The sequence below is a fragment of the Amblyomma americanum genome, chromosome 3 (genome assembly GCF_052857255.1).
Source record: "Amblyomma americanum isolate KBUSLIRL-KWMA chromosome 3, ASM5285725v1, whole genome shotgun sequence".
NCBI lineage: Eukaryota > Metazoa > Arthropoda > Arachnida > Ixodida > Ixodidae > Amblyomma > Amblyomma americanum.
The window spans coordinates 157,358,897-157,386,341 of NC_135499.1; the positions used below are offsets into that span (position 1 = coordinate 157,358,897).

The 27,445-nt window shown below is 47.8% G+C and overlaps 1 protein-coding gene across 14 annotated transcripts in view; it reads left to right on the top strand.

The window, feature by feature from the left end:
• LOC144125264 (tudor domain-containing protein 1-like) overlaps nucleotides 1-27,445 on the top strand; it is an 80,958-nt gene that overhangs the window by 45,520 nt on the left and 7,993 nt on the right. For 8 of the 14 annotated variants that reach the window (XM_077658493.1, XM_077658498.1, XM_077658503.1 and 5 more), the window contains 6 exons: nucleotides 3,252-3,564; nucleotides 11,720-12,110; nucleotides 15,042-15,401; nucleotides 19,891-20,196; nucleotides 21,794-22,138; nucleotides 24,774-25,058. In XM_077658493.1, coding sequence (XP_077514619.1) covers nucleotides 3,252-3,564; nucleotides 11,720-12,110; nucleotides 15,042-15,401; nucleotides 19,891-20,196; nucleotides 21,794-22,138; nucleotides 24,774-25,058 — 2,000 coding nt within the window. The remainder of the gene's footprint in view (nucleotides 1-3,251; nucleotides 3,565-11,719; nucleotides 12,111-15,041; nucleotides 15,402-19,890; nucleotides 20,197-21,793; nucleotides 22,139-24,773; nucleotides 25,059-27,445) is intronic. The other 6 variants (XM_077658499.1, XM_077658502.1, XM_077658500.1 and 3 more) reach the window with 1 other exon arrangement.

A 27,445-nucleotide genomic window follows, 5' to 3' on the forward strand; every position in this document is an offset into this window, starting at 1 on the left:
ACGACTGCAAGAGGCAACGAAGCACAAAGAAAGACACCGGGCGCTTCGGCCACTGCTAACCTTGCTTCCCTCGCCCTCTCTCGCACTGCTGATGACGATGACCGTACGGATGGCCTACGCTACATTCTTTTTTTCCAACTTTACAGTAGCGCCGCTCTTGGCGGGCCGTGGAACTAGGTCGAATTAACCGATGGGCGGTAAAATTTGTCCGAATTAACGAGAGTTTTGCCCCATAGACTCCTGTATATAATTGTAGGGACCATGCGTGCAGGTCGAATTATCCGATTGTCCGAATTAACGGGGGTCGAATTAACGAGCTTTCACTGTATGCATGGTAGTCCTGCCCTTAAGGTTGCTCTCGGGAGGAAAGAGGGGCATTCGATGGAGATCAGCTTGCTACCTCGTTGAAAGGCCTGGAGTCCTTAGTTAACTGGATCTGCACAGTCAGAGGCCTTGACTTGTGAAGAGCAGAGGGCTAGTTGCCATCACTGCACTGCACAGCCACTTTCACTGTCAGCTGCATGAAATGCTCCATGGTGGATTCCCTCCGATGCACTTTCACCTGCACCGTGTATACTCAGAACTAACTGAGCATCTGTTTCGACTGAGGATGTTGCACAGCAGAATTTTAGCAAATTTAAGCCCTAACCTGGATGATGTGAAGCATTTCAGCGAAGGTCGCAAGTGAATGTCAAGGCAACGTAGATGTGTTGTTGCACTTTAAGTCATATATGCCAATGCTCGCCATAAGTACTTAGAGATAAACATAATAAATGTTGTGCATGATGTCTGTAGCTTGATTTGTGGCAAAATTGTAAACCTTGAAATGCTTGAATAGTGCTGGGCCCTTGAAAGCCTGACATCAAAGCATCCCAGAATGGTGGATTTAAAACACATGCTTGCCTCAGGGTATTTGCTGGCTGATCTTGATGTACACTGCCTGCTGTTTTTTTATTCGTATGGTACAAATGGACAACAATACAAAAGCATGCTAAACCTGCACCAAAATTTTGCTGGGGCTACAGCGTCAAGTGCATACCATGCAAAAAACATGTGAACCATTAGGTAGTTCAGTATGTAATCCTGTGTCCACTTGCAATGACCTGTAGGATACCGCAGCGATGGCCTAGTGGTTAGAGCATCTGCCTTGGAAGCGGCATGTGCGATGTTCAATACCCAATGCTGCCAGGTACCGGGCACAGGCTTTTTCCTTGCCTAGTGTGTGGCTTCTTTGGGGAATTGGCTTGACCCATCTTGAGTCAATGAAAAACATCTTGTGCCATGGTGCTCTTTGGCCATAGATGCCCTTGTGCCATAAAATTATCATCATGAACTTCAGCATGCTTCTAAGCGAAGCAGTCGCCTGAGGACACAAAATGGAGGTAAATATGGGATGTGCTGCACATTACACTTGTTCCGAGTGCTGCTCCTGTTTTCGACAGCAGAGATTCAATTCCTCCTTTTCATAATTTTTTTTTAGTTGGTAGCAAATGGGTTCTGTGGATGAAAGGGGTCATAGCCTTCCCTGAAATCATCATAAATCAAAATTCTGCTGGTGCATTTGGTAAAATATCTTGGCAGTATGTTTCAAAGAGCCTAAATCACGAAATAAAAACACTGTCATCATTTGCAACTCAAGTGCACTACATAAAATGCGTGAACGGTAAAACGAAACACTGCGAACACACTGATGTTCCGGCCTCTGAAATGGTTTTGCAATCGAAACTGAAATCCGACCATTCCACATGATTGCCTAACTCATCACTACTGCTCTAAAAAAAAAAAAGACTGCATAAGAACCGGCAAAATAGCCTTTAGACTTTGAAGAGTGCGTGGTGAAACGGACACCATGATCAGCGACCAATGGACTACATCTGGTCAGTTCCATTTTTCACATCGCCTCCTCACGTTAGAAAATGAAAAAATAAAACTGAAACCAAAGAAATGGTGTTATAGAGGCAAACTGGATTGCGCAGCTTGTCCAGGAGCGCAGTCTTAAATTTTCGACTGCAGGTTCTAGGCTTGGCTTCTGTCTGCATTTGTATCGTCCTTTGCGCTAAACAAACTTAGCAACATGGCCATTCCAGTGACGTCACAGGTGAAAGTAGCCATTTCGTCTTTATTGTCGTCGGCATCTTTTATGGATAATTTGCCCCATTGCACTTACGCATTGCGGAGAAGCCACTTAGGTGGCTGGCTGCCACTGCAATTTTTCTCATGCAGCCTTCCCCTGGGCTTGGCCCCCTCGTATGTTAGTGCACCTAGTGTTGGCTGCCAAACGTATCATACGATCAGAATTTGCTTATACTGCATGAAATTTGAAATTGAAGACCTGTCGGGTGCGACTCTATGCCAATAATAACAAGCATAATTATGTAGCATACATTTACATCGTTCAAATTTTTCCAGCATTGTTTGCCATCCTAAGAGATTTGGAATCTAAAAGCTACTTTCCCCAGAGTGCTTCTAATTATTGGTGTTACTGCTCAAAAGTTCTCGGGATTGCAAATTTTGATACTCCAGACTGCTCCGAAATAGACATTCGTCTGCTCCAAAGTGCTTCAAATTTGATATTTTAGTGCTCCATAATTTGCTCCAGATTTAATTTACGAATAGCGTCACTGTAATTTTATTGCTCACGATTTTGAACATATGAACCAAGAAATCGTTTGAGCAAGAAGCATATTGCCAAGGTTCTACTGCAGCTTGCATGTTGCAGCTTCATAAAAATAGCACTGCTATAGATCTTATTCACAATTTCTTGTACCCTACCAGACAGGCCTGTTGTCCAGTGAACCAAACAAGGACCCCGACCCCAAGGCACGGCGGAGGGGACTTTTGTCAGCACCCTCCGACATGTCTATTGCACTGCTCCCTCCTCATCTTCCTTTATGCAGCCGGAGCACCCCTTAGTTGGAGATTTTAGTTTAGAACCTCGCATGAGTATGGTGGCTGAGAGGTACAGGGTTGCCATGCAGGAGCCTCCTACCGCCCTCGCCAAATCTGATAGTGAACAGGGTCTGTATGTGACTGCATGCTGGGTCAGAACAGGGAGTGCAGAACCATTTCTTTTATGTGGGCATCAGTTTGTCCTTATTGGGGCACATCTTATTTATGTCATCACCCAGAGTTGTCTTTGTGTCGCGTTCAGAATGCTTTTTTTTTTTTCGCTCTTTAGGTGAAGTGCTTGTAGGCAAGGCACAGATGTGTCTTGACTGGTTCCTGTTTCAAGCCTCTGCTTTCCTCTGCAGGTGGACAAACTCTCAACCAGCAGCTGGTGGCTGAAGGGCTTGCTGCCAGCTTGAAAGCAGCAGCTGGCCCCGTGGCTGCTTCAGTGATGGCCTCAGCAGCGGAACCAGGCATGATGCCTCACCGGCGGCCCATGCGCGCCGTGTTGGACCTTGTCAAAGTCGGAGACATTTTGTCCATGCAAGTGACGGTGTCTGCGAAAGGGGTAGTGTGGTGCCTGGCTCTGATGCCCGACATGCCCGCAACCTTGCTCCAAGTGGAGAAGGCGCTGCGCGACGAAGCCATGAAACTTGGTGGCCAGAGCAGGGCTCATGAGTAAGTGTGGGGCAGGCACAGCATGTGTCAAAGAAATGTGACGTAGTCTGTGTATTTTGTATTTTAAGTGGGGAGACCCCTCTTATACCTTTTTTTTTATTTATTTATGGACAGATTTACTCCAGATTTTCGCTGTGCATTTTCATGTGATGATTCCAAAACTGCAAAAGTTTTTCTCCTTCATCAGACAGTTGTAGGTACTGCGAAAGCTCATTAATTCAAACTTCGATAGTTCGAATTTTCGCATAATTCGAAGTACACTACTTGGTCTGGCCAAGCTCCATAGAGATCTGTGTATAAAAAGCCTGTTAATTCGAAAGCGAGTCGATTCCGCTTCAGATGATTCGAACTACGCGCCGCCACGTCTGGGCGACTTGGCACACAGCACGTGGCCAAAAAAAAAAGCACCTTCACATAGTGGCTGTGCACGTCCTTAACGGGGACAAAAGATGGAACCAGATAAAACTGGAAGAGAAGGTAAAGCCTAAATGGCGCCATCACCAGCACGGCGGCCGGTGGCAGAGGACAGGAGGGGTTGGCGGCCGTGGTGGCGGCTGCCTACCCTCATTTCCGCGCAGCCTTTGAAACTCGCAACTAAATACTTGTTAATTCGAGCCCTGTTAATCTGGAAATACTGCTGGCGCGGTCCCAGCCAACGCCCATACTGTCGCCGCGGTCCCAGCGAACGTCCATGAAAGGCTGACTTCGTAAGGGCGGTACAAATTATGTGTGAAAATCTTTTTCTTTCTTTGCGAGTGTCGTACATTCTTCCACCCATCAGATGCCAACGGAAGCATGCGGTCAGCCGCGATCATGACGCCGGCATTTAGCATCGCCCAGCTATAGTGCCTAGAAGGTTCTAGGCACTATAGCCCGGCAGTCAGCCATTGGCTGGAAGCGGCCAACGTTGGCTATCAGCACGAACCAATCAGGGCGCGATCACGTCTGACTTCCGCCCGCTTCTACAACATGGCCGCGCCTGCCGAAGCGGCCTCGTGCTTCACCACGAACTTCTTGTTGCCACTACACTGTGCCTCATGCTCACGGCGAACAGAAGAAGCACGAAGCTTTACTTTTTCTGAAGATGCCCGCAGCACAAAGTTTTAGCGATGAAACGCGCCAGACTTTCAGAATGCTTCTGGATTTTCAAAGCTGCTAGGCTTAGCCACTACGCGTCGGTTGACGTCAGGAAGTGTGGGGAGGTTCTAACAGGTTAACTATTTTGGTTCAGAAAGGGGTCACAAAGAATAATTCGTCCTCTTTGCCGTCATTGAATAAAAAATAGCTTAAATGTAAATGCACAGCTGTTCTTTTCAGCATTTTACTAAGCATATGGAATCGTGCCATTTCTAAATCCTGGCGGCAGCGGTCTGGTGGCAGCCGCCCATTTTCCGTCGCGCAGCTCAAAATCTGCAGCTTAATGTTCGCTTCATGTGGGTCACCCTTAAGGCGAACATACTGAAAATTTTCGCACAACCGGACAAGTGCTGGCACTCTGCAAAGTTCACTTCTCCCCCTTGCTAGAGCTAACGTCAAAAGGTAAACACATCGTGCTTTTATCGCTGCGCAGCATCTTGGCGCAGCGCCAAGAAATGCATTGTGGACCGTACGGTGCGAAACGGAGGGAAGCGTTAACCACTGGCGCTTTCAATTCTTAGCCAAAAAGTGGGGGTGGGTGGGTTCATTATGCGAGTGGGTTCACTACGCGAGTAAATACGGTACATATATGTAATGCAAATGGTTCTGGTCAGGTTTTTCAAGGCCGTTCGATAATTCTAACATCGGATAATTCAAACTTTTTTCCCGGTCCCGTGAAGTTCGAATTAACGAGCTTTTACTGTATATCATGGAAAGTATGTTCTGTTTGGTAGAAGCATGGTTAATAAACATAAGACATTGTGGGTAAAATTTCTATTAATAAATGATCTAACAGGTGTTTTCAAACTTCTATGCCTCAAGGAACCCCAGCAGCCTTCAACATGTGCCAGGGACCCCCCCCCCCCCCCCCCCCACCCCCCCCCCCTCTCTCCTCTTTTCCTGGTCCCAATCTTTCGTTGTAATCTGTTGATGCTTGTGCTTGTGAATGGACCCTTTCTTCTTTTTTTTTTGTGCTGTCGGTCACTTCTGTATGTATTTGTTTGTTTTCTTACTTTCAGCAGTCAGTTTTTATTCAATGCCCATCTCTCACTATGTTCACACCTTTAACCCCAAGACAAGAATGCAGAAATCTACAGTTGGAAGACAAATGCTTCGCATTCAAGTACTCTATTGGCCGGGCTTCGCACTGAATCTCGTAACGCTGCGTCAGGGTTTCATTGGCTGTTTTCCAGTAATTTAGACAGATACGGCGAGATACTGCTCGCCGGTGGCTAAACTTACCCCAGTGCAACCCCTCCCCCGAGACGCCCCAGGAAAACACCTAATGAGGTGTGCATGTTTTTGTTTAGTCTTGTCTGGGCTCTGCTGGCTGGGCGTTGCGGCCCACACTTTCAGTCGTCACAGTTCCATGAAATGTTTTACAGTAGCCGACGGGTAATTCGGATTCCAATAATTCGGACCTTCGGACCTTTAGAATACTTTGGACCTCGATGAGGCACCGTCAGTCATCCCATAGAAGCACATACATATTCGCAACGGATATTTCGGACTTCAAAAGTCCGAAAGTTCGATTTTTCGGACTAATTTCAGTCGCTTGCGGGTCAAAATCAGCCATCTTATCGGCTTTTCGCCGGCGCAAAAGGCGCCAAAAAAGCGCCATCTTGGATTGAGGTGGATTTACGCTGCAGTTGGATTAGCTTGACATACTTTCTGTACCTCATTGTTCCCAGTAGAGGTCCCTGCGATCTCTGACACTTCGAGGTGGCAGCCGGATTGTCATCGCCGTCAACTTGCTTTTGTCGCCGACGTTGTCGGGGGCAGTTATCGCTTACCCCCATATGTTGAAAATTTGTTGTTGGGGGAAGGAAATTGTGCAGGAGCTATCTCGCATCTCGGCGGGAAGGGATAAAGGAGGGACTGAGAGAAGAAAGGAAGAAAGTGGTGCCGTAATGGAGGGCTCCAGAATAATTTCGACCACCTGGGAATCTTTAACGTGCACTGACATCGTGCAGCACATGGGTGCCTTTGCATTCCGCCTCCATCGAAATGCAGCCAGCGCGGTCGGGTTCCAACCAGGGTACTCCGGATCAGTAGCCGAGCGCCCCAACCACTGAGCCACCGCGGCAGGTCTCATGCGTTCGCCATTCGCCGTTTCGTCACTTGGGTTTCTCTGACCGCGTCGACAGAGTGGCGCTCAGTCTTCATGAAATTACATCCGTTCACCATGTTGTGATTGTGTCCGGCGGTTCCGCCACTTTGAGCAAAAAGTGCCTTATCTTTGCGTGTGTTTGACGAGAACGAAAATGAAACTGTGTGACTGGACACTCTCTCGGTCTATTGACGGGAGCCTGCCCACCGTCAGCACTCCTGTCCTTGCGCACACGTCAGTGGGGCACGGGAGACAATGTGATATGCAGTTCAGGCAGTTTAACGTTCGTTATAACTTAAAATCGAAACTTACAACTTTCGACGTACAATCGAAACGAAAACATGGCACTATAAGTAAAGGCAAGACAAACGAGATATGGGGCATGCTACAGCCGACGGAAGAGCGGACGCCATTCACGTGTGGTTTCTCTATTTGGCTACTGCCGGCCGCGTTTGACAAGTAATAATGTAGTGCTTCATCATTTGTGCTCTGGGTTCGGTAAGTGACCGGCGCTCGTTTACAGCTACATGCAAGATTTCAGTTGTTTCTTCCTTTGCGGCGAAGAAACGAACAACTGCGCGCTGGGCCGCAAAGATTGACGTTCGCAATGGGTGATACAGGTGTGGCAGCTGCAGCGAGGCAAAATTGTCAGCTGTTCCACACGATGTCGTGATGTGGCTGTTTGCAAAGTGCCGGTTTTCGCCGCACGACGATGTTAGAATGACGAGCTGTGGGACCATAGCAGCGATCAGGACGGCAGTGCTAGTGAGGACAATGGCGCAAGTGTGGACGAGTACTCCAGTGACTAACACATTTTCGTTTCGAAATGTGCCCACGGGGTGCGCCTGCGCACGGCATCCGACAGCGGCTGGCGATAAGTGGAGGCCACAGGATAGTGCTATTGCGTTCTGTTATTAAAGAACAAGTGTAAACGACCTTTTTTTTTTCTTCCAGAAATGTGATGTGGGGTGGGAGGGATTGACTTGCATTCGAGTCGACTTACTAGCATGTAAATACGGTATCCATTATTTCGTTATAAACAGTTTCGCTATAACGAGGTTCCACCGTATATGGACGATCGCCTGTTGAGAATGTTGTATCTTCACATGGTTCCCCTTCAGGGGCCCGTCCGAATTAAGGGCGGACACCCCTCTTTATACTATTTTCTTTATTTATGGACAGATTTGTACCAAACTTTCACTGTTTGTGTATTTTCGTGTGCCGATTCCAAAACGGCAAACTGTTCCCTCCTGCAGCAGACAGTTTTAGATTTATCATGGAAAGTACCATCTTGTGGAGAAGATTTCTTTTTGTAAATGATCTAAAGTCGCCAAGGAGTGCAATAAGGCATAAATGAGCATTCTAGGATGACTTGGTCGTAAGTTAGAGGTGGTCAAATTTGACAGAATTAGTTCATTTTGATGACAAAGGATTTATTTTGAAAATTTTCTCAAGGAAGCAGTGGTTTAAAGTTAGCATTATTGCATAACCTCTGCATTTCCTTCTACCACGAAAAGAATTACAGTAAATGTTGATATAGAACTGGAGATATCGCTCCTCCATAATTCTGAATGTGCCGAAAATGCAGTTTTGAAGAATCGGAGGGGGGGGGGGGGGGGGGAACGTTTTTGGTATATTTTTGTAGCAGCGAACTAGAAATCACTGAAGTGAGTTCTGGCTGGTTTCTGATGTAGAAGCACCATTTCCCGTCGACATAATTGCACTTGCAACAAGAAAATTGCCGGCTAGTCTGGAGGCTGAAACCAGAGACGAGTGCCTTCGCACTGCGACCTCCCCGAAGTATCGGCGCACGATGACGTAGTCTGGAGGCTGAAACCAGTGACGAGTGCCTTCGCACTGCGACCTCCCCGAAGTATCGGCGAACGATTTTATCTCACAACAGCACTGTGATCGCAAACGGCGCTGTGATCGCAGTCAGCCCTTAACAAACGATACATGCTCTTTGCTCATCTTGCACCTCAAAATATTCACAAGCAAATTTATTTTGTCAAGGTTTCAGATTCTGCACATTGTGGGACGCAGTTTTGTGACTTTGTGCCGCCACGCCTCCAGCTAGAAACTCAATACATCGTGCCGTTGCTGGCTGTCAACGAAAACTGCCTAGGTATCGCTTCATCTGCACAGTCATGATTACACTGTCTGTACGCAGCAGGAATTGCCCTGATCACTTCTTGCTGCCCCGCTAAGCACTGCCGGTGATGGCGTTATCGGGTCATCGCGAAGCATCAGCGCTTCATCACTGATTGTAGATAAAGGGATGCGATGATGCACCTACGGATCTCTACCTTCCGCTCCCTCAGGATATGTGTTCACTCCTCGCTATCGCACTGAACACCTCTGGTTAAGGCGTTACCGGGCCATCGGCAAAGGAAACATTTTTATTTGACTCAACGTTTCGATAGGAGGGCCGATGTTGCTTTTTAAAGAGTGATTTGTCGTTGCTGATGTTTCCCATTTTATAGATATTGGACAGAGAAAGGGTGAGCGAAAAATGGGCATAGAGTATAGAACTAAGAAGATAGAAGTAACAAAAAATTAATACAACTAAAAATAAATAAAAAACATGGATAGGAAAAAGCAGCAAAGGGGAGTGGGAGCCGCACGAAAAAATGGAGTGTGAACTTGTAAGCTGTACAGAAATATCCAGATGCGACCGCTGCTTGTAAAGTAATGCATGCTTTGCTTATTAACAGCAGTGTCGAGCTGAGCTGAGATGGGCGACAGCGTGCTTGGCCGTGTAGCTACCTTCATGGAAGAATGTGGGGCGGTGTCGCTCTTCATGGCCGGGAGGTCAAGGGGAAAGAATCGACTAAAAAAAAATGGAGGAAGCAGGGAAAAAAACCCTGGTGTTTTTTCTTTGCATTGGGCAATATTGCACCCTCCTCTGGTTTAGCCACTGAAGCTGGATTATAAATGGGGTGGGGGGACAGGGCAGAGGGGAGGTACCAGTATGTTGCCGGTGTAAAAGATATCAGATTATAGAGTAGTCAGAGAAAGGAGAAATGGTAAAAAAAGAGAAAAGGGTTATGTGGCTTTAGTGAGATCAAATGGTAAGCCAAACGGCGGCTTATCAAAGCGTAGCTTTTCCATGCATTCGTGTTTTCAGAATGGCCAGCCTACTTTTCAAACTGCACCTGACAATGCATCAGCTGAGCAACACTGCAATCGCTCACAGGCAACAAAGTAGTTTATTTGATCTTTTTTCGAAGCGTCACAGTGAATGAAAGAGCGGCGTTATTTTAGTCTGGTGCTGCGATTGAACTGCGCTGCTAATGACTTCATCTTCAAAAACAGTGAGGTACTTGAGCGTTTGCTCGCTGAGGTTTCTCTGAGCGCAGTATAGGCGCAGTTTATTGCAACAGTCGAGCATATCTTTGCACAAAACTTCTGCTGCACTTTCATTCACTTCGTCAGGCTCATCCTTGGATAGAGGCTCATCGTGACCACGCACCGCTGCCACGCTGTCTTCACTTCATCTGTGCCGGCTACTTCACACACAACGCCGTAGGGGTTGGCGACGACGGTGATGACCTCGTGCCGGCCCTTGAAACACTGAATCCAACCGTTCAGTAGGTTGAAACCATCATGCCCCAAAAATGTTTGAAAGGCACCTGGCCTTGGCTTGCAATATTGAGCCACTCATTGGAACGCTCTGGGCCTGGACCTCACGAAACCGTTCGAACAAAGCGGCGACATAATCATACATTGACGCACAAATCTGCTTCCTTGCAAGCGACGCGGAGTCTTCCTGTAGCTGTGGTCGCAACATGTCGCTATTCTTCCAAATGGCGGACACAGTAGCATCGGCGACACCGTACTTCTTTGCCACCGTGCCGTTTTCAAACCACTCTTGACTCACGTTGTCCGCTGACTTGCCTACGTTGTCAACTTTTCGCTGCATGCGACGACGCATATCTCGCTCATGAGCTCAGGCGTGACGAGAATCTGTTGCATGTGCGCGTGGTGCAGCACTTGCAGCGTCATGCCATGCGCTCGTCGCCGCCACCGCCGCTCCAGTATACCCGTCTAGCCGTGCCATCATGTGCTTTCAAGTTTTGTCCAGTCAGTGTGCCCAACGGAGGCGCATCGGAGAGAGAGAGAGGAAAAATACCTGCTTTGTGACTTCTGTTTTTTTTTTCTGTGCTCTCTATCCTCTCCTGTCTTCCGCCTTGCCTTGAACCATGCTGACAACGCTCCCCCGCCCCGCGTGCTGCCCTCTTCTTGCTCAATCTGGGGAGCGCGCTCCTTGCGCCTGTCGGTACGCGGGTCGCCAGGCTTTCCAGGAACCACACTATACACGGTCTCCGGTTGCGCTTTGGTGTGTATTAAGCAGTACACCAGTACATTGAACTCTGTGGGAAGGGAAGCAGTTGTCACAAAGAGCTGCATTATGAGCGGTTACATTATAAGTGGTCTGAGTTAAACTTTTGGGTTGTTTTGAGCAAAGGTGTTTCATTATTTGAGAAAAAAAAAGGGAAGTTTTCTGAACTACCTGTCACAGCCGCTGCGGTGACTGAGTGGTTATGGCGCTCGGCTGTTGGCCCGAAAGACACGGGTTCAATCCTGGCCGCGGCGGTCGAATTTTGATGGAGGTGAAACTCTAGAGGCCCGTGTACTGTACGATGTCAGTGCACGTTGAAGAACCCCCGGTGGTCGAAATTTCCGGAGCCCTTCACTACGGCGTCTCTCATAGCCTGTTGCTTTCGGACGTTAAACCCCCATAAACTAAACTAAACTAGAACTACCTGTCATTTAATGCTGTTGTGAATGGTGACTTGTCTTGCTGTGGTGTGTACAAATTGCGGTCATTGTATCTTACTTTACAAAAATAATTGGGAAAGATTGTCATGCCTAGTCACCTGGTTTTCATCTGTGTTCACTGTGCAGGGTGACCGTTGGAGATTACGTGGCTTCTAAATCAACAGAAGATGGGCATTGGTACCGTGCTTATGTGACTGAGATGACTGGTAGCAAGCACACCGTGCGCTATGTGGATTACGGCAATGACGAGGACAACACAACCATTTTCCTCCTGGCATCGAAGCACAAGCAGGTTCCTGCTGCGGCAGTGCGTCTTCTTACCTCAGACCCTACATCCTTCAGAATTGGGCAGCTGCTTTCGTTCAAAGTTGAATCGATTTATGGTGGCACAGTTCAAGGAACTGTTTCATCTGAGGAAGACGGGAAGTCAATTGGTGGATTAGGTTTGGTGACCTGGGACGCTGACCTGATCCGAGGAGGATCTGCCAAGACATCTTCATCCAGCCCATCTACTCCTGTAAGAATGCCATTGACTTGCCAGACTTGACCTCTGGCGACTAGATTGTGGCGTTGCCTTGTAAATTATTCTCACTAAGCTGTTTATTGTTGTTCTTTGTGCACTAACATGACTGTAAATTATACCTATTTTACAGGCTTGGAAATCTGTGCAGTAATCTCATAATTCTTGATTTGGGTGTCTTTTTTTGTTGTTTGTTCTTGCGTATACCTTATGTCACCAGCAGTTGATTCATTGTGCTATGAGATCTTTTGTTATGCAGAAGGGGTAACAGATTTGACGGGGTAGCATCAGGAATGAATATGCTCATAACAGATTTGACGGGGTAGCATCAGGAATGAATATGCTCAGATGAATTTTCGGGTTAGTGCACGTTAAAGAACCCCAGGTAGTCGAAATTTCCGGAGCCCTTCACTACGGCGTCTCTCATAGCCTGAGTCGCTTTGGGATGTTAAACCCCCATAAACCATAAACCAAACCGAATTTTCGGGTTAATTGCTTCCATGTCCTTTGAATCACCACAGTGCACAAAAACAAATGTGGACTGACAGGAAGATGACACAACTACACAGCAATCAGCACCTCAGGAGGAACTATCCAGTGGCAAATGCAGAAGCCTAATGTCTTGGCCTTGCCATGTGTCTGTTTTCATACACTGTGGTGAATCCGAGGTTTCTGTTTCGTCACTGCGAGAGCCATAGCCTGCACCCATAGCAGCCTCTGCAACCAACCTGTTGCTTACTTTCTGCTCATATATGCATTCCCAGCTCCTCTATCTCCATGCTAGTACAGTTAAACCTCGAACTAACGAAGTCTGTAAAATCCACACCTTAATTCATAACATTTAAATCTAGCTATTGCATAAATGAACATGCACTTGCCAAAACTTCTGGAAAAAATTAGCTGTGGTTTAGCTCTGGTTAAACTTGGTAGAGTAGCGAGAGCTTGCTTGTTTCGTTTCGCCTCATAAGTCTAGCTTCTTTCAGAGACGCAGAACTCGATTTGTCGTCCTCGGCCGTTGTGGATGCACTGTCGGAGGCTAAGTGGGCCTGTCTAGCCACGTCTTCCTTGCTCCGCTTATCGAGACGCTTAGCGAACTCTTCCTCGGTTTCTTCGGCTCGCTGCCTCCTCTTGGTTTCATTCCGACGGCAAAGCCTGGCTTTCTTTGCCATCTCTACCCACGGCTCCACTGAGCCGTGTTCTATATATACAGCTGCGCCAATCCCTCTCCCTCCTACCGCACATGCGCACGGCAGTTGCAACTCGGGTTTCGCCGGCGCGCCGCGTCGTCGTGACCTGCTATGACGTCATGCGCATGCACACAGCTGGCAAAGCGAGTGACTGTGCTGCCAGCTGTTGCGGTTGCTGGGCAATGGCTCGAAGCCATGGTGCGACCACGGCTCAAGTGTGGCCACGCTGACCTCGCAAAGCGGCTGCCATAGTGTAGCTCTCACTACAAAAAAAAAATTGGCGGTGGTTTAGCTCTGGTTAAACCTGGAGTGACGCGATAGCTACAGCTGGCTGAGTGGTACTTGGTCACATGACCAACCACGTGACGAACCACGTGATCAGCCACGGCGCCGTGCCGCCGGCAGCTGCTTCATACCACGTGACAGTGTGGCGGCGCTGCCACGCTGAAGGCTTGAGATGTTAACATAATGTAGCTATCGCTACAAAAAGAAAACACGTTTCGGGACCCATACGGGTTCTTTAATCGCATAGAGTGCCGCATGGAGCGACGGTGGAAATCTTCCAGAGATTAACCGTTCTCCAGCTGCCATTGTTTCATGCGGTGCTCGCTGTGATCAAGCGACCCGTACAGGCCCCGAAACGTCGTGCTTGCTTTTTTTCAGAAGTTTTGTCAAGTGTATGTTTATTTCTGCAATTTTCGCTCCTCGCCAGATGATATTCCGTCAAACTCTGGACTATAAATCTAGCTACATTGAAATTCATCTCTTGCCACGCAAAGAATCCTTCAAAATGTATTGCTAATCACTCTTGGATAAAACTTCTTCCGCAGTGAAAATATTGGGCAGTCTGATGCTTCTGTGCTTTCTCCTCCAACAATCGTGTTACACTTGTTAGTTCATTCCACCACAAAAAATTGCATTGTGGCTCATGTTGCGAGCTTGCAAATTGCCTCAGCGCAACTTTCGCTTCCAACAGGTGCGCTTTGAACTTATGCTTAAGTGAAGGCATTTCGGGTGTCACACGGATTAAGACTAAGAAGCATTACTTTTTTTATGATATTAACTGACAATTATCTTAGCTACAATGTACCCCCTTCATATTCAAGTTAGCTTTGCCATGATGAACTTTGCCTTAATCATGGCATCACTGACCATCAGTGAAACGAGGGTGAAGTGTTAACTTGCGCGTTGCTGCTTCACTCGTGCACCTAGTGTTTTCAAGGGAATGCTGTGAACAAATTCCCGAACTTGCTGTGGGTGTGAGAATCAGGTTCCACCCAAAAACAGTGTCCTTTGCTTAAGCCACCTTGTTTCAGCTTTAAAAGGTTATTTGCTAGTGCTTGTGTTCATTGGCTGCTCTTGGTGTCGATGGCACTAAACTGGTGCCTTAATGCATCTTCTTCATGAGTTTGACCCACCAAACAACAAGCACAAACAGCATTCCAGCAACTAAGTACAGCTGCGGATGGATTTTTCAGGCTTGGTGGGACATGAACATATTTTTTGGAACATTCACATATTCTGACCATTTTTCAATGGTTATTCAGTAAAGTCCTAAATTATTAGTCTAAATTAATGAACTCCAAAAAGTACTTTAATGCGCAATGTAATGATTGAACAGGTGGCCATGGTGTATATTTTGTTTATAGAGGAGGCAGCTTTAGCTGGCTGTTATGCCATTTGGCTGTGGGGTACCAATATGCAATGTGTTTATGCTGTCCCCATTCCTTCCCATGCCCAGCTCTCTCCCACTGAGCCTGCCCCTCCCAAGCCTGCCCTTGGCAAACCCACCCCAGCTGAACCTTGCTTCACTCCTTCTGCCCAGCCTGCACCAAGACTTCAGTCAAATGTGGATGCAAAGGTTCTGCATGTGCCTCAGCGGAAACTCCCATCCGACAGGCCTGACATGGTCCTAGTCTGGAGGACATCAGATGGGCTGTTTGTGCAGCAGCAAAGCTTGACTGCGGAGTTGAAAGACATGATGGGGGCACTGAACGCCTGGGTCAAAAGCCACAGCCCCGAGCCCAGCACCACAAAGTACTCCAAGGGGGACTACGTCTGTGCTTTGTTCAGCGAGGATTCCATTTGGTATCGAGGCCAGGTACTTGCGCTCTTTGTTGTGTGTGCGTGCGCTCAAGCATACTCTATCAGTAGTAGCAAACTATTCCTTTTTTTAGAAAGCTTTCTCTCTCTCTCTCTCTGCATTTATGGAAAGAAGTTCAAAACACGTTCAAATACGTTTAAATTACAAACTTGTAACCAGTGCTGATGATGAATGCTTTTTCAGTACCGAAACAAAAGTGCACCTGTTTTATGAGCTACAGAAGGCATTAGAAGTGGCACACATTGATCATTGTGGTGTTACCACATGTAGGCTGTTGGGGTTTTTTGGGGCAAAAATTTTGAGAACCCCTGTGATAGACTAGTATATCTGTCTGCATGACCACGCACGAGCCATCGTACGTACCGGACTTGGTCTGGAATTTCCAACGTAACGTGTGGTGCCGCATCGTTGCTAACTCGTTTTTTGCCCCCGGCGTTTGCACTAGAACGGACAAAACATAATGCTGCACAAAAAAAAAAAAACTAGAATGTTGTGCACTCATGCTGGCGGCACGTTTCTTTGCAGCGACGCGCCAGCCGCGGCTGCTATATAGTAGTGTGCCATTCACCCGGTGTTGCTAGGGCTAGCGTGCTTCATATTGACGCCGCAGGTCTAACCTCGTTGCCAGTTTGCCATCACACAGTCACCTCACAATAAAATGAACATAAATTGATTTCCGGAAGGCCTTCGACAGTAAAGCGCACGGAAAAGCAGGCCAGGCTGATGCCACGTTACATTGACGGTGGTCGGCCACACGTGTCGCGTTGCTTTGAACCATCGGTCATTCGTGCACCAGATCTTCGGAGGACCTTGATCTTAACTTAGAATCATGTTGCATTTGCCAGTAAACTGATCTATCAACCTGTTTTACTTTTTACGGTTGATTCGTGCCGGTCGTCGGGTGCGCAGCATTCATACTTTCAAATTTGAAGGATTCACCGGGAGTGCACTAATTCATCATAAAAATTCGTGTTGCAGCATAAAAAAAGAAAGCATAGTCGGGACTTCAATGCAGTCGAAAAAATGTGATGGAAAAATGCCAGTCTCTTGTAAGGGCCACGCATCGTCAAAACTGTTGAAGAAAAGGTGCGGCCCTTACGCGAGTTCATATGTTAAGGGGGGACACTGGTCTTAAAGCTGTTTTTGTTGTTTTTTGACCAATCTTAATAAAAATGCATAGACTTGTTCAAATTTTTATGCTGATTTCAAATATGCATTTATTTTAAGTGTAGGCCAATTAGTTTTCAAGTTAATTAACAATTAATGCCCATTGTTTGAGGCCCAAATAGCAAAATAATGATTTCATCTAAAATTAATTTTAAGGCATGGTTAGATAGCCAGAATAGTGAATTATGAAATGTTGAGAGCAGATTTTTGATACGTCAATTATTACTCATTTTACAACCTTCTGAATTTCAGTATAAAAAATGTGTGTACCAAGTAATGGTAAATTAATGAAAATAATTATTTTTTTAAGGTAAAATGAAAAAATCTGCTCCCAACATTTCACACAGCATACATTAGGCTTTCCATTGCAACCGAAATTTCAGCTCTATGTGACTTGGTTGCTGAGATATCAAGGCCTCAAGACTGCTAGCAGTCAACCATATGCATTTTGAGAAAAGCCCCAAAAACAAGCAGTGGACAGTTTAATAAATATTTACAAGTGCAGTAATATATTTACAATAGGAAATGGCTAGTAGCCACCAGGAATGTAGTCCTTTTGATTGCCAGCAGTATCCAGGTGCCGCTTCTTGAGCACTCCCTGAATATTTTCCGCAATGGAATGCTTTCGAGCGCACTTTTGCTCTCGGCGCTCATCCTTCTCTCGCATTCTTCTTGCGCTCATAGCATTCGTATTGAGGCCCAGTTCCTGTAATATTGCTGCAGAAGTTCTTTTGCTGCCTGCGTTGAACCGCATTACTGCCTCAGCCACGGCAGCCTCAACAGTAAACAATGATGCGTGGCGCTCTTTGGGTGCCAAGGCCCATATCAAAGAGTGTAGGCTTTCATTACTGTTTTGGGTTTTACCCCTATGGCACCGCTCTAAGAGCTTCCTATCCGACAGTCGCTCATAGACAGGGAGCAATGCTTTAGCAACATGGGGTGGAATGTTGTACCGATGCTTTGGAGCAGATTCGCCTCGGGCTGCTGCCGCATTTTGCTGGCACCAAGAGTCCAGTCCCGATGGGCAGAAGCTATGGTTTGATGCCTCATCAGTAGAGGTAATGTGGTGGTAGGTGGCCATCACAGCCTTCTGCGTAGCCTCTACATCCCCATTATCCCCAGGCATAATAGGAGCTTAACTTTGTTATGAGGCTGCCTGTCAGTTTGCCTTTTCCTCCAAGGTTTTCGGCACCTTTGTGTTTGGACAACAAAGTCCGCAACGCTGTTCCCATACGTTTCTGCACGTGGTTTATGCAGTCTTCTTTTTTTACTTTGATGTATCCATACACATCTGCCTCTTGCACAGCTAGAAAAGCCCGACTATCACCGTCCGAAAGCATTGTGGTATAGCGAAGGCCACACTTCTTCAACGACCTTTCAAAAAGAATAAGGGCTGCCTCAACTTCCATCTCTCCAGTCTTTTTTTCTGAGTTTTTTTGGCATAGGTGCCCAGCCCTCCAGGACTGGTATGATGGGTCACCTTCTTTTGGGCCTCGCTCGCAGCCGGCACAGAAGTTGCACAATACAACATAGTCCAGCACAAGCCTGGTAAACAGTTCGATGACGGTTCCCACACCAATGTGGGATGTGTGGCCGCGTGTCATCCAAGTGCTGTCGTATGATACTGCAATATTGCCGGGGTTCCCAAGGTCCAATTCATTATAAAGTTCTCGAACCGACCGCGCACACTCTTGTGTAACTTCTTCGGCTGCACGAGCTGCTGCAGGTGTCAACTTTTTTTTCACATAGTCTTGCCACGTTTTATTGTAGAGACCGCGGTGCGAAACGTTCAGCGATGAAAAAATGTCATTTAGAGCTGTCTGCTGGTTGCTAGTGCTCTGCATTGCACGAGCAGCGAGCACATTCACCACAAAAGGGTTGATCTTCTGATCGCCACGTACCCGCGGCGAACTCCATGCAGACGATGCGTCTCCACAGCTCGCACATTGAAGACAAAGTTTAACGGCAAGGCCGTATTCTCGCTCATCTTTTACGAAGCTCAAGTCATTGCCGCCACACGTTTTACACTTCACAAGTTTCAACAAACTGTTGAGCGATTCCAAACAAACGATCGTGAAGCTTGCCTCGTCGAGCAGACAGTCCGACGCGCTGCCGTCACGTAAACAACGAGACTTCCGCTCCGTTGCTGGAGTTGAGGCGAGTTCTCGCAGTTTTTGTTCAGTCTTCGTCTTATTTTGGAGCACATCTGAGGGCTCCAGCATCACTGTATCACGGCGGATGCGGGCGCTGCCGCTTACAGCTTCCCGTGCTGCGGAGCGCGTTAGGCCTACCTGCGCGGCCTCGCCGACACGATCGTTCAGCGCAGGAGTTTCATCATTGTCGGGGCGCACAGCAGGGCGTCTCTTGAGGTTATCGACCAGCGACTTCTTCCTTTTCTTGCCGAATTTATGCTTTGAGTGCACCTTGCGCGCTGAACCAGGCATCGCTGCGCGTTTCTTGCACTGCACGGTCCGGCACAGAGTCGTCTCCCCGCGGCTCGGACGCATCAAGCAGACGCTGCCAGCCAGCTCCACCAATCGGATGACGACCTGCTGTCACGTGATCCGCGGCAGCCAATAGGATTTTGAATACTACCTTTTCTTTTTTGCTATTTTCTCGGCAACCAATGGGCGAACGGAAGCCGTAGTGGCGGGAAATTGAAGGCGAAAGGCGGCTTTTTCAAATGAGACCAAGATGGCTGCGGTGCCGCGCATGAAACGGGAGCTACGCTTTGCGAAATACTGCTGTTTTTCGGCGCCGATTTCAGCTCAAATTCGGGCGACATGGATTATATAAATTGGTATTGTGAGTAAAATACTGACCTTAGAGGCGAGAAATTTAACAGAGAGGTAGATAAATGGCTGCTGATTTCGAAAATAACATTTTCTAAAAACTGATTTTTTCGAGATTTTTCGGCCCGAAAGACCCGTGTCCCCCCTTAACTTGAAACTGGTGAAGTAAGCGCACAAAGTCTACGTAATGCAAATGGCTGTTTTCTGGTTACTGTGTCCATTGTTTTCAACTGTTCAAGATCTTGAGCATTTGTCTGCACAGGTGTTCACCTAGTGAACCACTGACTTCTGGTGATAGGCACTGGTAATCAGGGGTAACTTAGTCTTCTACTTTCTGTAGCTGCCACCATCTGTCTGAAAATTGTACGCTGGGAAAATGTGTCCATTTGCTGCATATGCAGTACAAATATGCTTCACATTTTCTCTTTTGAGGAGAAATGATCAGCGCATGCATGAATGTGCTGATCTTTGCACTTTCAGAACAGTGTTGGTTACTTCAAGGAGCACGACTGCTCTTCTCTGTGCAGGTTTTGAGTGAGCAGTCCCCCGATGGAACATACCTGGTGCTGTTCGTAGACTTCGGCAACAGGGAGCGGGTGCCAGCATCTTCTCTGCGCCCGCTGCCGCCAAGTTTTGCAGAGAAGCCACTCTTTGCCTTCTGTGTGGTGCCCCAGAATGTGCCTACGGAAAATTCCCGGCTGGCAGCTCTGCTGCAGCAGGAGCTGTTCACAGCCGTGCAGGTGGACACCACTCGGGCAGGTCTGCCAGTTGTTAGACTGGAGCGCAAGGATGGCACCTGCATTAACGACCTGATCAGCCGTGCACCTCACAAGGTAACTGATCTGTTTTGATGGCAGGTGTACATAGGTTTTTGTGCAAGTTGAGGAATACCTTGTGGTTTCAGCCAAACCGACTTATGACAGTATTGAAGTGCCAAAGAAATATTATTATAACAGATAATTATTATAACCAGGTTATGCCGAACTTCAGAACATTTACCATATTTACCCGATTGCAAGTGCTCGAAAGTAAGTCGACTCCCCCCATACGCATTTCAGGAAAAAAAAAGGTGTGCCCACAGTCTATATTCCAAAGTGTAAATGTATTATTCACTGGACTACTCATCCACGCTTGTGCCATCGTCCTCGCTAGTGCTGCCGTCATCGCTGCTGCCGTCCCACAGCTTGTCGTCCAGCAAAATCCCCCACCTTCAGATAATTTGAAAATTTATCCTGGTCTTTTTTGAAAGTCTTGAATTAATGGAGTTTTGTAATAGCCTTCCCTACCGAAAGTGAGTACTTTGCATTGCCATGGCATGCTGCATGGTCATGTGCTTTTTTCGGTTTTGCTGCGCCTGCTCGATCCATCGAACATGCACATGCATGCGTTTTTGCTTTGTAAGTGTGGTTTGGCTGGCGTGGTTGTATCACTTCCTTGTCTTTATTTCTTGCAGGGTTTGTTCTCAGTGACCGGATTTAATTGTTATACCAATTTTGTGCTATGGTAGGATTGTTATAAGCGGTTTATCTTACCATAGAACACACGGTAAGGCTGAGGGTGCCACAGTTGTCCATTCTTATACCTGATGTGATGTTCTGACCAGTATTGTTATTAGTGAGTTTGGCTGTATTCCATAGCCCACAAATAGGGACAAATGTTATGTCGCTGAGCTTAAGGTTGTGGCATCAAATCGCATCCATGGCAGTTTCTTTTTAGTGGGCGCAGAATGTTGACACACCCTTGTATTATGCGATGTCGGTGTTCTTTTAGAAACCCCTAGGGGTTTGAAAATGAAACTGGCCCCTCCGATGCAGTGGCTCTCATAGACCATGTGGAACCATGAGGTTTTCAGGCCCACATACCTACCCCATATTTTCACATGACAGGAGACATACTCAATGCAACACACACAGGAACACTCTGATCGAAACTTAGTGCCCAAAGCATGCATAAAACTATTGCACTTCGTTCACATTATCCTTTACAATATGATGACAACTTCAGTCCACTCTGCAACAATTACTGACTGACCGTCATCAACAGGAAAACGTTATCCTTGTGAACTGTGATTAGCTGGGCTGCATGTAAGGCAAGGTTGTGCAGCAGATGGGAACTGCAGTAACACTAGTAGAGGCAGGTGCTCCGGCTTTGTCGCACCTTTGTGCCTCGCCACCATTGGCATCACAGGGATCAGCAGCAAGGTTTGCCATTTTCTACGTCAACTGTTCTACTGCAGAGCTCAGTGCAGCAGAATTGCCAGGTGGCACTGGTACATTTTGCCACCTGTGCCTAAAACACTAGTGGCTGTTCAAACCTGGCATTTTTTTTCTGCGCCGATATCAAACATTGCTGAGCATTTAATCTTTTGAGCGCTGGTAGCAAGAAAATGTCTTGAATACTAACCTGCACTGCTTGCTTTTTTTGCTGCAGGACCCTGCACAGTCAACAGCGACTGGGTCAGCACCGCAGGAGGAACCGCAGAAACCACCTGTTGCGGTCCAGACCCTTGTAAATGTTCCTGACTGTCCCGTTCCCAAGGGACCATTCGATGCTGTTGTCGCATCAGTGGAGGGCAATCTCGTCTACATCCAGCCAATCATCCGCGCCCCAGGCCTGTTGAAGGTCACGGGGGCACTGGCTAACAAAGCCCAACGAGATCCCGGCTACAAGTTCACCGAAATGCCTCCTGTCAACCAGTGTGTGCTGGCTCTCTACTCAGAAGATGAGCAGTGGTACCGTGCCCGCGTGGTCTCGGCAGATGAAAGCGGCTCCATGGTACACTGCAGTCTCATAACTTTCTGCAGAAGTGTCCTTTAAGGGGGGATGAGGGTCTTGAAAACTTTTTTTTTATTACTTAACATATCTTCCTGAAAATTGGCATGCAGATATATCTTTGAATGCTAATCCCAAATATATATTCAGATTTTATATATCTCATCTAGAAATGAAGATATGGCAAAATAATTTATGCCACTTAGGTCTTTTCTTACGGGCCATTATGGTGGTTTCTTAATTAAAAAAACTAGTTTTAAAGTAATGCTGTCATTCTTAAGGGCCCATTGCACATCCTAAAGCTAAAGAAATTTTTAAAAAGTCATCACATAGGTCATGAATGAATAACAAAGTAGGAAAAAAAAACAATGTGGGAGTAATTAGCTTACATCTGACCTAATTGCTAGTCTATTGGGTTTAATGAAAATTGGAAAGCTTTAGGATGTAGCTGAGGTGTTGCTGAAAAAAATGATACCTACTTCAATAAAATCAGTCGATGCAAACATTATGAAAAGTTCCGTAAGGCAAAGGCATTTGATCGAAAAAGCAAAGCTGAGAAAATTGCATTCAAAGTTTTGCTTACTCTGCCATTTTTGTTTACTGATCATATGGAAAAATTTAATGCTTTAGCATGCCGCCCAGTCATTGCTGAACTCAATAACACCAAATTTACAGAAATCTGTTCATGTAAAGATTATGAAAACCTCTGTATTGCATTGGCACTTGACAAAAAAAAAGCTCAGAAATTCACTTGCTATTTTCTTTGAATCTGCCACACATTCACAAAAGTCCTGGGCAGTAGTCCTGGGTGCTGTCAGGCTTGTGCTTCTTGGCCATCCTCTTCTTCACCTTTTCAGCATTGGTGTGACCCTTATCAGACCTGCACAGCCTCTGTTTATCTTTTTCAAGGCTCCTACCAATGAGGCAGCTCCCAGGCCTGTAACCGAGCTGTGCTGCAACAGCTCTGCTGGTTGTTGCCATTCCTTAATTGAAGCGAGAAACTGCTTCTTGCAAGGTTAAAAACAGGACAGTGAGGAGTGTCTAATGCGAATGTTCAAGCTTCAGCTTAGAGCGCACAACGTCTTGGCGCTCTGCCAAGTTCGCCGAGCCCCCCCCCCCCCCCCAGGAGCTCTCCTCAAAATATATATAAAAAAACAAATGATGTTATCAGCGGCGGCGCGCGCTGCCAAGGTCCACGCTGCGCGTGCTTGTAGAAGCGTTAAGCACGCGAGCTCGGTTCAGCCCGGTCAGCCGCGTCCGTCTGCACGAAGCGAAGCGGCGTGCGCAAACGCCGAAGTCGATGTTAGGCTTAGGTCAGCGGCTCGGCCGCTTCCGACGACACAGAATTCGAAGCGGCTTGCAGCGTATCAAAAGTCGATATTTTCCACGGGCTTAGTCCAGGCACATCCACCGGCACTGCAGAGACTTGCGGTAACACCGAAGTTGACGGCGATCGGCATTGTCCAGCCGCGTCCACCGGCGATGCTGGCGTCAACAGGGTTTGTTCAGCCGCGTCCACCGGCGAAGCTGTTGTTGGCGAGCTCAGTCCAGCCGCATCCACCGAGGGTACAGCAGCTTGCGGCATCACCGAAGCTGCAGTTCTCGACGATGCAGCGCTCTACTTATTCCATGCGCGTCTCTTTTTGCCGACTGCTTTTCGCGTGCTTAATTTCAAGCGCGCGTCTCGGGCCATCGTGACACACGGAACAAAGACACCAGGCAGGCAAATACACGCAAAAGCACGAAATTCGAGGCTAAAAGAAGCGATTCAATAGCCAAAATATCTACAATAACAATAAGGAAAACGGCAGAACGAAAAATACTAGGAAACAAAGAGGAGCGCGAAAAATGACGGGCATGCAGGCGAAAGCAGACGACGGGAAGGAGCCGTACAACGCGGCCGCAGGGGGCAAAATATGCGTCACGGCCAATCAGAGGGCTGCGCCTCGAGGAGGCGCCCGTTCTACCCAATCGGCGACTGTCTCGCGACGCTTTCCCCCTTGCGAACGGGTGCTGATAGCTCCGCTGTGCGAGGGTCTACAGCTTGCCGAAAGGCGCCAAATTGGAGAGCGGGAAACCAGCTTTCAAACGAGACCAAGATGGCGCCGATCGGTTCGCGTCGCGCGGAGCTACGGCAGCTTGAAGATGGGGAAAACCTTCGCGCTTGGCGTTCAATTTCAGCTCACCGACGTTTCTAAATTGCCGTTTTTTTTCATACTTTGAGCTCGAATTCAGCTAAAATATTTTGTAGAGGCATAGTTGGGACATTAAAGACTTCAAAATCGCAATTTTTGAAAATTGCCATTTTTGACCATTTTTCGCGATTTCAAGACCCGCGTCCCCCCTTAAAAGGTTTTAGTATTTGAGGGCTCCTTGCCAGCCTGTCAGTTTTTCATTGCCAGGTTTTCAGCAAAATTAATGATTTGCTTGTGACCTATTTTCTTGGCAGAATGAAGCCCGAAATTTTACCTTTTGATAGTGGTTGTCATCTGGTTCTTGCTGTTCGATTCACATTGCAATTTCTTGCAAGTCATAACTGAGTAGCAGTTGAAAAGTGAAGATGTTACCAGTTCTTTTTGGTCTTCTTGCATATTGCCCTTCGCTGCTCCTAGTCCAACTGGTCCACTTTCATCTGCAGGTGCGGGTGCAGTTCTTGGACTACGGTAACACAGAAACAGTGTCCGTCAAACTGTTGTTGCCGATGAAGGAAGAACTGGCCAGAGAACCCGCCAGCGCCCTGGCTGTGCGACTTGAGGGCACACCGGTGCTATCGCCCAGGGCCGGTGAAATCCTTTCCAGGGAACCACGGGTGGTGGTGCAGCTGGTTGGCAGCGACAGCGGGGACGGGCCACCATTGGTCCGCCTCATGCTCAAGGGAAAGTGCATCAACTCTACGGCTGCCTGCAGCAAGCAGGTATCTCCGGTGAGTGGCATTGTTGTTTTCCTCCAGAATTTTCAGCTTTACACCTTTACTAGGTTAGCCTTCCTGTATAGTGCTTTGTGTTTGCTCAGCTGCGTATTCTTTGTGAGAGTCCCTTAGTCCTTGCACACAGGTTGTTGTTGGAATATCCGAGGCTCAGTATGAGAGTAAGCTTTCTAGGTGCTTGATCAACAGCCTCTGTAATGTGTTGCTATGGCTGTAACACTAAACTGTAAAAGGAAACGTATCCCAACTGGTCTTTATTGCTTCCCAGACTTCAGTTCAATTCAGTTCTTTATTTACCAGAATACTGGATGGTCTCCAGGGCTAAAAGTGTCTGCCTACAACTTGAGTGGACCGCAGAGGCATGAAAGAGCTGCCCTGTCTGGTTTTTGTTTAGATAAGGTCAAGCTTGAGGAGGAGTTGGACGCTGGTGGTGTGAACATGACTGGGGTGGTTTTTCTTGACTGAGCCGCTGGAACTCTTGCTTGTAGGAGTAATACTCACAGAAGCAGTTGCACAGGATTCAGACTGAACTTGCTTTCGAAAATCAAGTGCTACCTTTGACACTTATGGTGAATTCCACTGGTCGATCTGGAGCAGCTTTTCTTGCTCTGTGGCGGCAAGTGCGAGTTCCACTGGTTGATCTGGATCGCATTTACGAGTTCGACTGGTTGCTTCGAAGCAACTTGCTCCACAGCAGAGCACTTCCTCTTGATCCGACAAGAGACGGATTTAGCTTGAACTCCGAGGGTTGCTTTCAGGTGGCCAAGCCATGTTTTCCTGTTTTTATCACAGTTTGAGCCATCACCGGTTAACCCTGGGCATTTTTTAAAAATTCATTCTGATGGTCATTGAAACGAAGGGTGACTCTCCTCGCCTTCGTTAATTTTGAAAGTACCGTATAAACGCGTGTAAGGGCCGCACTTTTTTTCCCAGATTCGGGGGGCAAATTTCGGGACGCGGCCCATACACGCGATTTTCGAAAAAAAAATTTTTTTTCAAGAATCAATCTGGAATGCGCGGCATTTATTTACCGTTCAGGCATCACTCACGGAGTTTTCAGACTCCGAGCTGGTGCTGTGTTCAGGTAAATGTTCAGCCCACAGAAAGTCGTCTTCGGTCCCGTCTAAACTGTTTGAAATTCCGGTCACTTTGAAACTCCGGGTTACAATGTCGGTCGACACGGAATTCCACGCGGACAAAATCCATCCAAGCACAGTCGCGAGCGGTGCCCTCTTAGGGCCGTTGTACGATCGTTTCAGAGCGCCTTCCGCCTCGTCCGCTTCGGGAGCGGTCCGCCAGTTTTCGGCCGCCAGGCGGACGTGAGGAGGAAAGGTGTTGTACGATCACTTTGGCGCTTGCGAGCGAGGCGGATGGTCCCAGCATGCCGATTGGCGCGCCGGGCATATCCGTCTGTCCAATAGCCTTCTCCGGCTGGTGGCAACCTAGCCGGCGCGAGCGCACCGCCAGCATCGCTCCACGCGCCGAAACGGGCTCCCGCATCCCAAGGGGCAGATCGGTATGCGCCCGACTACCTTCTCCCTTGCCTCCTTTCCTGCCCCCCTCTCCAAACCCCGATATCCCTGCACACTGCGCTTCCCCCCTCCCCCCCCCCCCCCTTTCCTACCTACTTCCTACCTACCGACCATAATCCTACCTACCGACCATAATCGCTTTCACTACGCGGACACTTGTCGCTATGCTGTGAAACTTGCGCACGCACAGGAAAATAACTCGCAGCAGAAATTCAAAACGCTTGCCACAACCACAAACAGCTCGAAATAAACACTTCGTGACACCGCCATTGCACAGGTCTTGCGTCGGTTTGCAGAGCCGCAGCAGGAATTACAAACGCATGCAAAAACCAAAAACAGCTCGAAATAAACACTTCGTGACACCGCCACTGCACAGGTTTGCATCGGTTTGAAGAGGCGCTCTGTCAACTCCGTCAACTAGTGGAACTATCGCTCGCCACTGCTGAACGCGGCGAAGTTTGCAGTCGCTCTGAACACTGGTAATATGAAGATGTGGCCAATATAACACGCTTCGCGACATCGCTGCCACTGCCCAGGCCGCGCTCCCCAGTTCAGTCGACGGATGGCCATCTTGCCGGGGCAGAGCAGAACCGAGGCGGAGGGAGGAGGGGCTCGGACGTCACTGACGTCACGGGAAAAGCAGCCAATAGCTGCAATCCGGTCCCCGGCCGGATGCGCTCGTCCGCCAGAAAGTTGAAGTTCACCAACTTTCCATCCGTTCGCCGAACGAGGCGGATCCGCCAGCTCCGCTCGCGAAGCGGACGAGACGGAAGGCGCTCCGAAACGACGTCGTGATTGCCATTGGCCATTCATTCCGAATACTGCCTTCGAAATTCAACCTTAAAACGCCGA